Source organism: Cavia porcellus, unplaced genomic scaffold (assembly GCF_034190915.1).
Source record: "Cavia porcellus strain 051 isolate PalLab524CR breed Dunkin Hartley unplaced genomic scaffold, mCavPor4.1 scaffold_6, whole genome shotgun sequence".
Taxonomy (NCBI): domain Eukaryota; kingdom Metazoa; phylum Chordata; class Mammalia; order Rodentia; family Caviidae; genus Cavia; species Cavia porcellus.
The window spans coordinates 49,881,253-49,895,813 of NW_026947489.1; the positions used below are offsets into that span (position 1 = coordinate 49,881,253).

General features: G+C 37.6%; 1 long non-coding RNA gene and 1 gene segment (V, D, J or C); both read left to right on the forward strand.

Annotated features, from left to right (window-relative positions):
• Positions 1–369: 369 nt before the first annotated feature.
• LOC134476438 (T cell receptor beta variable 7-2-like) lies at positions 370–1,005 on the forward strand. The segment is given in 2 exon segments: positions 370–495; positions 620–1,005. Coding segments are annotated over 2 exon segments (420 nt in total).
• A 9,213-nt stretch (positions 1,006–10,218) lies between these two features.
• On the forward strand, positions 10,219–10,775 carry LOC134476440 (uncharacterized). The gene is made up of 3 exons (XR_010048079.1): positions 10,219–10,276; positions 10,472–10,527; positions 10,645–10,775. It is a non-coding gene; the product is annotated as an uncharacterized LOC134476440 (long non-coding RNA).
• Positions 10,776–14,561: the final 3,786 nt, after the last annotated feature.

Sequence of the window (14,561 nt, forward strand, 5' to 3'; positions counted from 1 at the left end):
AAGGGTGATATATTCATTAATTCAAATGTAATAAAGCCAACAAACATAATTTCGGTACTTTGCTTGGAGTTGTGTGTGAGTGGGAAAAGGCAAAAATAAAAGATTATTTTTATATGCAAAGTTTTTGTGTTTACAATGCATTCATACACAGATGTATGACCTATCTTTTATTCCTTCCTTGAGAAAAAACACAAAATGTGAGGACTCTGCATCCAGACAGCATTAAGTTTAGAAATTATGACCTATGAATTATTTTTTTGTTAAAAACGAGTTTATAAATATTTAAATCAGTCACCCTAGTATTTTTCAATGTATGTTACGTATTACTAAGGTGGAGGGGATTTTGAGAGGAAGTGATGTCATGGTGAGAACCACTGTGTGGTGTCAAAAGATGCATTTCCTTTTCTGTCTGATCTGGTGAGCCTCTGTTCTGAGCTCAGCCTGCCATGGGCACTGCGTTCCTTTCCTGGGTTGCCCTCTGTCTTCTGGGAATAGGTGAGTGCACAGAAAACCACGCAGTTTTATTGTATTTTTGTGTCTGTGACTATGCACATGTGTGTATGCATGTGTTGGCTTATGCAAGTGGCAACTGTAACTGTTTTTATCATTTTATTCCCAGCCTCTGTCTTCATAGATCACACCAAAGCTGGAGTCTCCCAGTCCCCAAGTAACAAGGTCACAATAAAGGGACAGAATGTAACTTTCAGGTGTGATCCAGTTTCTGGACACACTGTTCTTTATTGGTACCAAAAGAACCCAGAACAAAGCCCGAAGTTCCTCATGTACTTTCGGGATGAACTTCCATCAGACACCTCAGGGATGCCTCCTGAAAGGTTCTCTGCTGAGAGGACTGAGGGCACCTTCTCCCATCTGAAGATCCAGAGTGCACAGCCAGGGGATTCTGCTGTATATCTCTGTGCAAGCAGCCACAGTGAGCCAAGGCCACCTCCTTCCTGTTCGCAAACTTCCTTCTCTCCTGTCAGCTCCTAGAAACCATAAACAACAGTGAACATCTAGAGTCTTGTGAGGCCACAGAAGACCTCTGCCAGCATACTGGTTATAAATTTGGGTAGAAAGAAATCTTCATTAATTGTTAGGTCTTAGATGTCCTCCCCCAGCCCAGTACAGCTTGGATATCTTAGCATTGGTTGTCACAGCTGTGACAGGTGATCTTTCCTATCACATTGAAGTTGTTCCTCACCAGAATTAGCTTGGGTCATGCGTGGTGTGCTGCCCGACACCAGCCCATCTGCTGACTCATCTGGTTGCTGAAAGATTGGAGGCTACACATTCACTCCCTGTTCAGGACTCCCTTACATCTCTGTCATAGTGAGAGTTTTCTGCAGGACATAAAATTCATCTTTCTTTTTGAAGTGAAAGACTTTGTTACTTTTATTATAGTAAATGCATGAACACAATGGTAGCAATAATGAACTGTCACTTCTTCCGCTTAGGTTAGCAATTCCTTTCTTTCATTTTCCTTTTGCTTTCCAATGCTTCCATTCTAATTCCTAAACTAAAGCATGCTTTTACTACCACCACAATCATTCTTAATTACCTGTCAATCTTCTACAAATTGATTTTTAATTAAGTGTATTAATACATTTTAGATTTATATAATGAACACATTCATTATAGGGAATTTGTACCTTTGTATTTTACAAACTAATTCTTCTGTTTTTCTCATTCCACTTACTTCAACTTTTCTTCCCTTCCTTATATTTACAAAACCTTTGTTTCAATTTTTCTTCTTCTTGTTGTACTTATTTCTTTCTACCCTCCCTGTTCCCCTTTCCATTCAAACATTTTCTTCCTATTTTACAATATCTATTATACATTTTGGTCCTTATTTACATTCTCACTTTGTCATACTGGAGAATACAATATTTACACACATGTATCTGATTTATCTTACTGAAATATACCCTCAATGTACAATCATTTAACTCGAAATGTCTCAAGTTAATCATTTTTTATGCCTGATTAGCATTCCATTGTATTTAAAAAAAAAACACATCTTCTCTATCTAATCACTGGCTGATGGACATTTGGACTTTCCAAGATTTAGCCATCATACATTGTGCTGCTATATCTAAGTGTGCATATATCCCTCTGTTGTGATGCTTTTAATTCTTTTGGGGAGATTCCAAGAAGGTGAATAACTAGTTTTATTTTTTATGGAATGTCCACACAGATGCACAAACAACTCCAAACACACTAAGTCACCTTACCTTTCACACAGGGCCGAGCATATTCACTGTGTGAAAGGCCTCCCCTTTAATAAATAGTGTTGAAAAAACTGGGTTTCTAAATGTCAAACACTAAAAGTAGATTCATGCCCATCGCCTTGCACTAAACTAAAGGCAAGATGGATATAAAATCTAAAACAGAAAAACTAAATCTTGTGAAAGAAAAACAGAACTCTTGAAGACAAAATTATAGGCAATGACTTCATGAGTAAATATTGGATCAAACATGAAATATTACAGAGACTTAAGAAGCAGGATTTTGTCTTATTAAAATGCTTTTGCAGAGCAAATGAAACCACCAACAGAGTGAAGATACAAACCACTGCATGGGGAAAAATTTTGCCAGCTGTTTCTCAGACAAAGGCCTAAAGTATCTAGAATATATGAAGAACTCAAAATGTCAGACACCTCATATGTAAAAACGTAATCCAAAAATAAGCATCTAAAAAGAATGTACATTTCTCAGATACAGAAGTACAAATGGCAAATACACATGAATATGTTCAATATCACAGGTTTTGAGAGATACAAATTAATACTAAACTGAGATTCTGTCTCACTCCAGAAAGCATTGGTCACCATCAAGAAAACAACCAACAACAAATGCTTGAGGGGCTGTGGAAAAAAGGAATCTTCTCCACTGCTGGTGGGAGTTTAGACTGGTGCAACCACTATGGAAATCAGACTGTTTCAATTGTTACTCTAGACTTTTGATCTGAAATGATAACCCTGAGGTTTTCAACTCAAAAAAATGGGATTTTAAAAATTCAAACACTGAATTTTTTAAAAAGATATCTCTTTTAATCTGCTTTATTTGATATAGGTATTGTTACATGTTATTTCTTATAAACGCAAATGCTTACATTGTAATTAATTTGCTTGCCCATCTGTGGTTTGTATCAGTGAAGAGCATGGTCAGAATTTATATGATCATATTTCCTATGTGTCTGGGAGTCTCCAGAAACAACAAGGGCTCGAGGAGTGAGACAGGATCACAGATCCAGCCATAATTCAGATGCCTCTGTGTAGTTTGCAGGGGAATCTCAGTTCCTGTAAATCCATTTAACAAGAATTGTAGTGTCTCAGTACACTAAATTGCTTTCCCAAGAATCACTATTCTTGGCAGAACTCTCTTGCTGCCACCCTGATTGTGTGCCACAATCTAAACAAACTCTTGCTTTTTTTCTGCATTTATAGTTTATTGATAAAGTCTTCTTAACATCTCCCTTGCCTGCTCTCTGCATGCAGAATGCAGAGAGAGACACATGAGCAGATTCCAGGGAGTGGAAATGGCTCCTTTTGGCTGGGCCATAAGAAAATAAACAAGTTCTCTAATCCACCACACAGTCCGCTGGGTAGCTGAGCTTCCCTGTCCTAGTGGGTCCTCAGATTCCTCTGTTCCCTGTTGCTCATATAAGTAGACACCCATTAGGCAAGTCATTGCTTTAGTGTCAAATGAATTTGTGAATTCTTAATTCTACACACTCAAGCTTTACCACAAGACACTGCATTTTCTATAATTGTTGTCTTAATATTTGAATGTTTGTTTTGTTTTTAACCTTTATAATCTCAGAGCAATGGAGTTAAAAGAAATAATACATCTTACATTTCATTTTTTCAACAATATTTGACACCAAGTATTTTCACTCATTCCTCCCAAACTATCCCTTCTTAGTTTAGAAAATGACTTTAAGAAAAAATACCTTAAGGCTGTGACTATGTAGCAGCAAATACCATCCCATCACCAGCCAGGATCCTTCAATTCCTAGTCACCCAGGTACTAGTTCCTCTTTCACTTCCGTCTGCTCCTGTCTCCTAGAAACTGCTGGCCACTGTGATGCATAGGGCATAAAAAAATCCCTAACTGACCAGCCATTCTGCCTCTGTATTTCCTGCTTGACTTCCTCATATAAGCTCTAGACCTCCAGAAATCAGGGCCTGATATTCTGGGATGATCCCCATTGGCACTGATTGAATATATGTGCACCCATGTTTATAGCAGCATAATTTGTAATAGCCAGACCTTGGAAACAATCTATGTGTCCATCGACCAAGGAATGGATTAAAAAATTGTGGTATTTTAATACAATGGAGTACTACTCAGCTATAAAGAAGGATCACATTGAGATATTTATAAATAAATGGGTGCATCTTGAGACCGTACTCGTAAGTGAAATGAATTGAACTCACATGTATGAATACCAAATAGTTTCCCTAGTGTAAGAAATGATATAAATACATAAAAGAATGAGGTAATCATGATTCCTCATTATATGACTTTGAAGCATTACAAAGTTTTCACTTATTAATTGGAGTGGTTTCATTCCAGGCTCTTTGATTTTACTGTCTGTGACGATATGAACAGCTATTTTTGAAGAAAACAAGACATCGTAATAGCTAGTGCTGATTTAATATCATCTTGTTTTGAAGTACCATGAAACTGTTGTTATTCAGGCTCTATTTTTTTTTATTTTAAAGTGTAAAAAGAAAGGGCATAAAAAACAAAGCAGTAAAAGGGTACAAGTAACACAAAATATCAAGAAAAAATATACAGTAAGAAATCAATAGTTAATAGGTTACATACTGTCTTCTTAGAAACAGTTGTTCAAATTATAAAATTAAAGGATATAAAGTGGACATTCATACAAGGATATTGGAGACAGTTCCATTCAATGATCCAGCAAAATCTCAGTAATATGGTTTTCCATCCTACACACTCAAACATACCTGCAGTTATATCCCTTAGCCCAACTTCCTTTTCTCTTTTTTACAATAACAATTACAATTTTCAGGGTTTTTTTTACTCCCATAGTTCTTATTATTTTTTTTGAAGAGAATAAAATCAAACGTGACTAAGCAAAACAGAGTCAGCTAGAACAGAAGGATGGGCATAGTACATGATACAAAAATAAAATACCAGGTGATCAAAAGTGGTTACCATTGTGCCTCTTGCTATTTTTAAATTGAGTTGCCTACACCATCAGGTATCATAGAATTGATCAAAACAGTACAGAACAAGACCAATAAGACCTACACTAGAGACCATACAGGACTTTAAATAAAAGATAATAGTCAAAGCAGAATGGGCATCATAGTATATCTTATTGCCTTCAAAGTGGTTGCCTATACCCTCAAACTTGATACTATCAAACAAAATAGAATATAGTATAATCAGACAGAATAAGATGGGGAGAGCAACACTGGGTTCAAATTAGGTTAATAGGAAAACAAAAAAGTGACTATAATATATCTGACTAATTTTAATTTAGTTTTTCCTTAATTAAAAAAATGAGAAAAATAGATTAATTTTTTAAAAAGGGGGAGATTGAGATAAAAGAGGACATTGTAACAGAACAACGCAGGTCAGAACTGAACAATTTAAGCATCATTGTGTTTCACCACCAGATAATCTAATATAATAATAGTCACCATAATGCCTCTTTCCTTGAATTATTTGAGTATAACTTCGTATGCTATAGAATCAAGCATATCAAGACAGTGTGAAGCCATTCAAGAGAATGAAAGAATTTCAGGGTATTTAGAACCAGCTAATAGAAAACAAACTATGGCTTCTATATTATCTCTTTGCCTATAAAAAATTTTATTTATACTATTGCATATAGTAAAATATAGTAAGATACAACATGTTAAAACCAGTGGAAACAGATGTACAACTGCTTGATGGGATTTCAAAACAAGGTGATATTAAATCAGGACTACCTTTTATGTTGTGTTGTTTTCTTCAAAATACCTATTCTTGGGACTAGGGATTTAGCTCAGCTGCACAAGCACCTGTCTTCCAAGCAGGCAGTCATGAGTTCAATCCCTGGTACCGATAAAAACAACAAAAACAAACAAACAAACAAACAAACAAAGACAAAATAGCTATTAGTACTATCATACATACTAAAATTGAACAACCCTGGTTAAAACCATTGCAATTAATGAGTGAAAACATTATATGGCTTCAAACCAATATGATGGGAATCATGATTACAACATACTTTTATGTATTCTTATCATTTCTTACACTAGGGAAACTATTCAGTATTTATACATGTGAGTTTGATTTATTTCACTTATGAGTATGGTCTCAAGCTGCATCCACTTATTTATAAATGTATCAATGTGATCATTCTTTATAACTGAATAGTACTCCATTGTATAAAAATACCACAACTTTTTTATCCATTCCTCAGTTGATGGACACTTAGGTTGTTTCTAAGATCTGGCTATTACAAAATTATGCTGCTATAAACATGGGTGCACACATATCACTGTGGTATGATGCTTTCGGTTCTTCTGGGAATATGCCTAGAAGTGGTATAGCTGGGTCAAATGGGGCTTCCAGTTCCAGCTTTCTGAGAAAACTCCAGACTGATCTCCAAAATGGTTGCACTAGTCTACACTCCCACCAACAGTGAGGAGAGTTCCTTTTTCCCCACAGCCTCTCCAGCATTTGTTGTTGGTGGTTTTCTTGATTCCGGCCATTCTTTCAGGGGTGAGATGAAATCTCAAAGTGGTTTTAATTTGCATTTCTCTAATGACCAATGTTGATGAACATTTTTTCATATATTTATTTGCCATTTGTATTTCTTCCTCTGAAAATTGTTTATTCATCTCAGATGCCCACTTTTGGCTTGGGTCTTTGAATTTTGGAGGTCTGAATTTTTTAAATTCATTATATGTTTTAGACAGAAATCCTTTGTCTGAGGGGCAGTTCACTTATATTTTTTCCCAGTTTGTGGGTTTTCTTTTCACTGTGCTAGAGATTTCTTTTGACGTGCAGACACTTTTTATAAGAGGTGATCTCAGTTATTGACTCTGGGAAGTATTTCCTGTGCGGTTTGAGTTCTATTCATGAATTCTCTACCTACCCCTATGTCCACAGTGCCAGGCAATGGTGCCTCCACTGGCACAGAGCTTTTCATTTCCTAGAGGCAAAGACGCACCTGGACCTCAGGTCTCAGTGATGCTCCTAAGGGAAGTTCCTTTCCTTCTTACCAAGCTCAATCTCCCTTCTATAACTTCACAAGACCTCATGTGAAAAGAATTGAGCACAAATAATTTTTCAGAACTTGGCTGATTATTTTTCTACTCAACTGTATTTTAAGGACTGTCACTGTCTCTTTACTCCCCTACAAATTCACCTTACTGTATTGAGAAACCATATGTTATGGATTAAAAGCTTGTGGTCAACTTAAGGCCAGCAGAATTAAATCACCATGGTCCTGAGAGTAGATATTTCACCTGAGGAAATTTGCCTGCATAAATAGAGACATGGAGAAGGAGTAAAAAGACATTGAGTTGCTGAGGCACTGAGGCATTGTGGATTCTCATAAGTGATGATGTTTGAGCCATTGGTTCTCCTGGAGAAGCTCTGGTCCTCATATTGAGCATTGCTTCCTGGCTCCAGAGGGGATGACATGTGCTGCTTAATCTCCAGAATGAACTAGTCACACTGGCTTCCTGGCATGTACTAGACTGTGACTATCATTGAAGGAACTCAGACCTCCATGTCGCTGAGGATGGCTGTGGTCCTTTTCAAAACATCCCAGGTCTTTGTTTTGAACATGACTCCTTGGCTCTAGTGTAGATCACTAAAGCTACCAGCACAGATCCTTTACCCTGCTGGCAAACACTTTCTAGATTGCACTGCTGATCTTTGATCCTTCCCAGCACAGATCCACAAAAAGACTTGCATGAGTCTTTCTTATGGGCTCTAGACCTCCAGCTGGACTCCTGAGAGACATTCTCATGAGCTCTGGGTCTTCACCTGGAATCATGTGAAACATTGCTGTAGGATTCAGGACCTTGGCTACATATTCTATATCTTTAGTGTTGTGCATAGATTTGCTGCATTTTCTAGTGCTAATTCTGCCTGACAGTCATAAAATAATATTATAAACTCCATGTCAGCATTTGATTGTTCTCCTCACAACCCCTAACTACAACACTATCTTACAGAGAAAGGTTGAGTGACTGACTGACAAAATGGAAGCATGAACCAACAACAAAATACCCTAGATTGCACACTAACATGGCAGAGATCAAATATTACATATGAGAAGTCACATCTTTTTCTTTAATGGGCTACAGTGGGTTTTGGAATATAAAGGGTAATCTCCTGTGCATGTCTAACAGCTCTGGCTTCTTTTACAGTTTCACAACCAGGCTTCCCGCAAAGTCTACTCTTTCCTTCAGCTGCTTTCTTCACAAGAAACCTAGGTAGTATAGAGTTCAGCTTCCAGAATGTTAACCTAAACTTTCTTTCCTGAAAATCTCTTCCAGTATCAATACCACTATGAAGTCTCCCATAGAGGAACAGAAGCATTAACCGCATTATGGGAAGAGAGGGCTTATCATGTGAATTAGACCTATTTCAAATGTAAGAAGTGCTGAGAAAAATCAAGGTGGAAGGGAGGAGCTGGGAGTTAGAGCTGGTGGGCAGAGCTCTTGGAGGGATGGTTCAGAAGCACAAGCTGGAGCTATGGGGGATGATGCTAAGGGCATCCTCAGCCACTTGGTGAGATCTAAAACAGGAGCAGGAGAAATTCATGAAAACCTGATGCTAGACACGCTGTTCCCACGTGGGGTACTCCATGGGTTTATGGCTTTTACTAAGCCTCACTGTTTTTGGCCAGCATTTGAGGAGGTAAACTAGTCACAGAGTGCAGGACAGAGAGAGAGAGAGAGAGAGAGAGAGAGAGAGAGAGAGAGAGAGAGAGGATGCCTCGGGGTTTTGCACATCTGTGTACCTGCCAGTCACTGTCTCCTTGCAAGACCATGATGATCTTCCGAGTGTAATGGCAGTCTCTTACCATTTCATCCTAAATTCTGAATGAAGGCCTCCTTGACCTTCATTCTAGAAAGCAGTTTCCAGGCTAAGTAATTGATTTAAAGACCTCACACAGGAAGGCTTCTCCCCAAAAGATATCTCCAGTCACCCACCTTCTTACCCTGCTATGGTCCTCAGGAGTTCCTACTTGCCTACACTTGGGATGGCAAGTGAATGATGCCAAAAATTGAATGTCTCCACTCTGGATTTTCCTGTCACAACTGAGGTTCCAGTTGTCCCCCTCTTCAGAAGCACACTTTTAGCTGTTTCTACTGTCTTCTCCTTCATGCATTGCCATGGTGCTGGAGTTTTGCCAAGTAATATTAACTCAGGTACTGTGTACAAGAATACTGTGATCTGTAAACCCACTCGAAGGATAACATAAACTTCAAAGTGGAAATATTGTATTTGCCTGAATATGTTGGATTTAAGTGATAAGTCAAGTACTTTTGATCTTTCATTGTCTTCAATTGACGAATGGAGAGACAAATTTCTCAAGTTAGGACTTGGGGTCCTAATGTTTTTCACATACCAGATTCCAGTTGCCTAATCCAGGCTTTAGAAATGTGAAAGTTAGTGAATTTCTGTGATTGAATTGGTCTGCTGTGGATTATGAAAAGCATTCACCTGTTGAACCAGCATGGGAAAGTCCACACGGATAGACCTGCTTTTCACTTGCTGGGGAAATATCCACTTCAAAGTGTGATATATCCTTGAATTCAAATGTGATAAAGTCAAAAATATAATTTAAGTACTTTGCCTGGAGTTGTGTGTTAGTGGCAAATGGAAAAAGAAAATATTATTTTTGGATGCAAAGTTTCTGTGCTTAAAATGCCTTCATACACAGATGCATATCCTATCTTTTACACCTTCCTTGTGAAAGAACACAAAATGTGAGGACTCAGAATCCAGACAGCATTAAGTTTAAAATTTATTACCTATGAATTTCTTTTGTTAAAAACTAGCTTATAAATTTTTAAATCAGTCATCCTAGTATTTTGTAATGTAAATTATGTATTATTAAGGTGGAAAGGATTTTGAGAGGAAGTGATGTCATGGTGGGAACCACTGTGTGATGTCAAAAGATGCATTTCCTTTTCTGTCTGATCTGGTGAGCCTCTGTTCTGAGCTCAGCCTACCATGGGTACCAGGTTCTTTTCCTGGTTTGCCCTCTGTCTTCTGGGAATAGGTAAGTGCACAGAAAACCAAGCAGTTTTCTCGTATTTGTGTGTGTGTGTGTGTGTGTGTGTGTGTGTGTGTGTGTGTGTGTGTCTGTGTGTGTGTGTGTGTGTGTGTGTGTGTGTGTGTGCCTATACCATGTGTGTATGCATGTGTCGACTTATGCAAGTGGCAACTAAAACTGTTTTTATCATTCTATTCCCAGCCTCTGTCTTCATAGATCACACCGAAGCTGGAGTCTCCCAGTCCCCCAGTTACAAGGTCACAATAAAGGGACAGAATGTAACTTTCAGGTGTGATCCAATTTCTGGACACACTTTTCTTTATTGGTACCAAAAGAACCCAGAACAAGGCCCGAAGTTCCTCATGTACTTTCAGAATGAACTTCCATCAGACACCTCAGGGATGCCTACTGAGAGGTTCTCAACAGAGAGGACTGAGGGCACCTTCTCCCATCTGAAGATCAAAAGTGCACAGCCAGGGGATTCTGCTGTGTACCTCTGTGCAAGCAGCCACAGTGAGCCAAGGCCACCTCCTTCCTGTTCACAAACTTCCTTCTCTCCTGTCAGCTCCTAGATTCCACAAACAGCAGTAAACATCTAGAGTGTTTTGAGACCACAGACGACCTCTGCCAGCATACTGGCTATAAAGAAACCCTCATTAATTGTTTGGTCCTAGATGTCCTCCACAATCCCACACAGCTGGTGAAGATTGGATATCTTAGCATTCGTGGTCACAGCTGTGACGGGTGATCTGTCCTATGACACTAAAATTGTTGCTCACCTAAATTAGCTTGGGTCATGCATGGTGTGCTGCCTGACACCATCCCATCTGCTGACTCATCTGGTTGCTGAAAGATTGGAGGCTGCACATTCACTCCCTGTTCAGGACTCCCTTACATCTCTGTCACAGTGAGAGTTTTCTGAAACACAAAAATTCATCTTTCTTTTTGAAGTGAAAGACTTTGTTACCTTTGGTATAGTAAATGAGTGAACACAATAATAGCAATAAAGAATTGTCCTTTCTTCTGCTTAGGTTAGCAATTCCTTTCTTTCATTTTCCTTTTGCTTTCCAATGCTTCCATTCTAATTCCTAAACTAAAGCATGCTTTTACTACCACCACAATCATTCTTAATTACCTGTCAATCTTCTAAGAATTGATTTTTAATTAATTAAGTGTATTAATGCATTTTAGATTTATATAATGAACACAGTCATTATAGGGAATTTGTACCTTTGTATTTTACAAACTAATTCTTCTGTTTTTCTCATTCCACTTACTTCAACCTTTCTTCCCTTCCTTATATTTACAAAACCTTTGTTTCAATTTTTCTCCTTCTTTCTGTACTTATTTCTTTCTACCCTCCCAGTTCCCCTTTCCATTCAAACATTTTCTTCCTATTTTACAATATCTATTATACATTTTGGTCCTTATTTACATTCTCACTTTGTCATACTGGAGAATACAATATTTACACACATGTATCTTATTTATCTTACTGAAATATGGCCTAAATGTGCAATCATTTAACTCAAAATGTATCAAGTTAAATATTTTTTATTCTCAAGTTAAACATTTTTTTATGCCTGAGTAGTGTCCCATTGTAGTAAAAAAAAAAAAAAAAATCTTCTCTATCTAATCACTGGCTAATGAGCATTTGGACTTTTCCAAGATTTAACCGTCATACAATGTGCTGCTGTATCTAGGTTTGCATATAACCCTGTGGTGTGATGCTTTTAATTCTTTTGGGGAGATTCCAAGAAGGTGAATAACTAGTTTTATTTTTTATGGAATGTCCACACAGATGCACAAACAACTCCAAACACACTAAGTCACCTTACTTTTCACGCAGGACCCAGCATATTCACTGTGTGAAAGGCCTCCCCTTTAATAAATAGTGTTGAAAAAACTGGGTTTCTAAATGTCAAATACTAAAAGTAGAGTCATGCCAATCACCATGCACTAAACTAAAGGCAAGGTGGATATAAAATCTAAAACAGAAACACTAAAACTTGTGAAAGAAAAACCAAACTCTTGAAGACAAAATTATAAGCAGTGACTTTATGAATAAATATTGTATCAAACATGAAATATTACAGAGACTTAAGAAGCAGGATTTTGTCTTATTAAAATGCTTTTGCAAAGCAAGTGAAACCACCAACAGAGGGAAGATACAAACCACTGAATGGGAAAAAAAATTGCCAGTTGTTCCTCAGACAAAGGCCTAAAGTATCTAGAATATATGAAGAATTCAAAATGTCAGACACTTCATATGTAAAAACGTAATCCAAAACTAAGCATGTAAAATGAATATACATTTCTCAGACACAGAAGTACAAACGACGAATAAACATGAAAAATGCTCAATATCACAAGTCATTTGAGAGATACAAATTAATAGCAAACTGAGATTCTGTCTCACTCCAGAAAGAATCGGTCACCATCAAGAAAACAACCAACAACAAATGCTTGAGGGGCTATAGAATAAAAGGAACCTTCTCCACTACTGGTGGGAGTTTAGACTGGTGCAACTACTATGGAAATCAGACTGTTTTAATTGTTACACCAGACTTTTGATTTGAAATGATAACCCTGAGGTTTTCAACTCAAAAAAATGGGATTTTAAAAATTCAAACACTGAATTTTTTAAAAAGATGTCTCTTTTAATCTGCTTTATTTGATATATTTGTTACATGTTATTTCTTATAAACTCAAATGCTTACATTTTAATTAAGTTACTTGCCCAACTGTGGTTTATATCATTAAAAACCATGGTCAGAGTTTATATGATCATATTTCCCATGTGTCTGGGAGTCTCAAGAAACAACCTAGGGCTCCAGGAGTGAGATTTAGTAGCACAGACACAGCCATAATTCAGATGCCTCTGTGTAGTTTTCAGGGGAATCACAGTTCCTGTAAATCCATTTAACAAGAATTGTAGTGTTTCAGTACACCAAATTTCTTTTCCAAGAGTCACTATACTTGGCAGATTTCCCTGCTGCCACCTTGACAGTGTGCCCCCATCTAAACAAACTCTTGCTTTTTTCTGCATTTATAGTTTACTGATAAAATCTTCTTAACACCTCCCTTGCCTGCTCTCTTCATGCAGAATGCAGAGAGAGACACATGAGCAGATTCCAGGGAGTGGAAATGGATCCTTTAAGCTGGTCCTTAAGAAAATAAACAAGTTCTCTAATCCACCCACAGTGTGCTGGGTAGCTGAGCTTCCCTGTCCTAGTGGGTCCTCAGATTCCTCTATTCTCTGTTGTTCATTTAAGTAAACACCCTCTGGGCAGGTCATTGTATTAGTGTCAAAGGACTTTGTACATTTTTAATACTACCCACTCAAGGTTTACCACTAGACACTGTATCTTCCATGATTGTTGTCTTGCAAGATACCCTCCAGTTTTCCTTATTTTAATTTAAATTCACACATTTGATCCCATTTTGAACATAATCACATTATCTGCACAGTCCTTTGCTCCTTTATTGTTTGGGTAAAGTTTTGAATGTTTGTTTTGTTGTTAACCTTTATAATCTCAGAGTAATGGATTTAAAAGAAATAATACTTCTTACATTTCATTTTTTCAACAATATTTGACACCAAGTATTTTCACACATTCCTCCCAATCTATCCTTCTTAATTTAGAAAATGGCTTTAAATAAATCACCTTAAGGCAGTGACTGTGTAGCAGAAAATACCACCCCCTCATCAGCCAGGAACTTTCTGATTCCTAGTCATCCAGGTACTAGTTCCTGTTTCACTTCCCTCTGCACCTCTCTCCTAAACACTGCTTGCCACTGTGATGCATAGGGCATAAAACAATCCCTAACTGACAAGGAATTCTGCCTCTGTACTTCCTGCTTGACTTCCTCATATAAACTCTAGACCTTCGGAATTCAGGGCTTGATATTTTGAGAATGATCCCCATTGTCACTGTTTGACATAAATAAATCTGCCTCCAAATCACTGGTGTTTCTGTTAACCGTTGCAATTGATGTATGTGATGTAAGGAAAATGAAGAAGTAAGCATGAGGATTGAAATTCAGGGTACGAATTAGAGTTGCATTAAAATCTAAGGAAACTGCCCATAAAATCTGCACACTATGCAGGCATTTACCTGCATTCCTTAAGCCATTGCAAAGAAAATAACAATGAGATTTCACATGCAGACCACAAGATGGCACTGTGATGTCACAGGGTTCTAAAGAGCTCTAGGGAGTCTGGGAAAATAACATAGGAAGGAAATGGTTAACAGTAACTTGGTTTGGGATTCACTATCAGGCATATGCT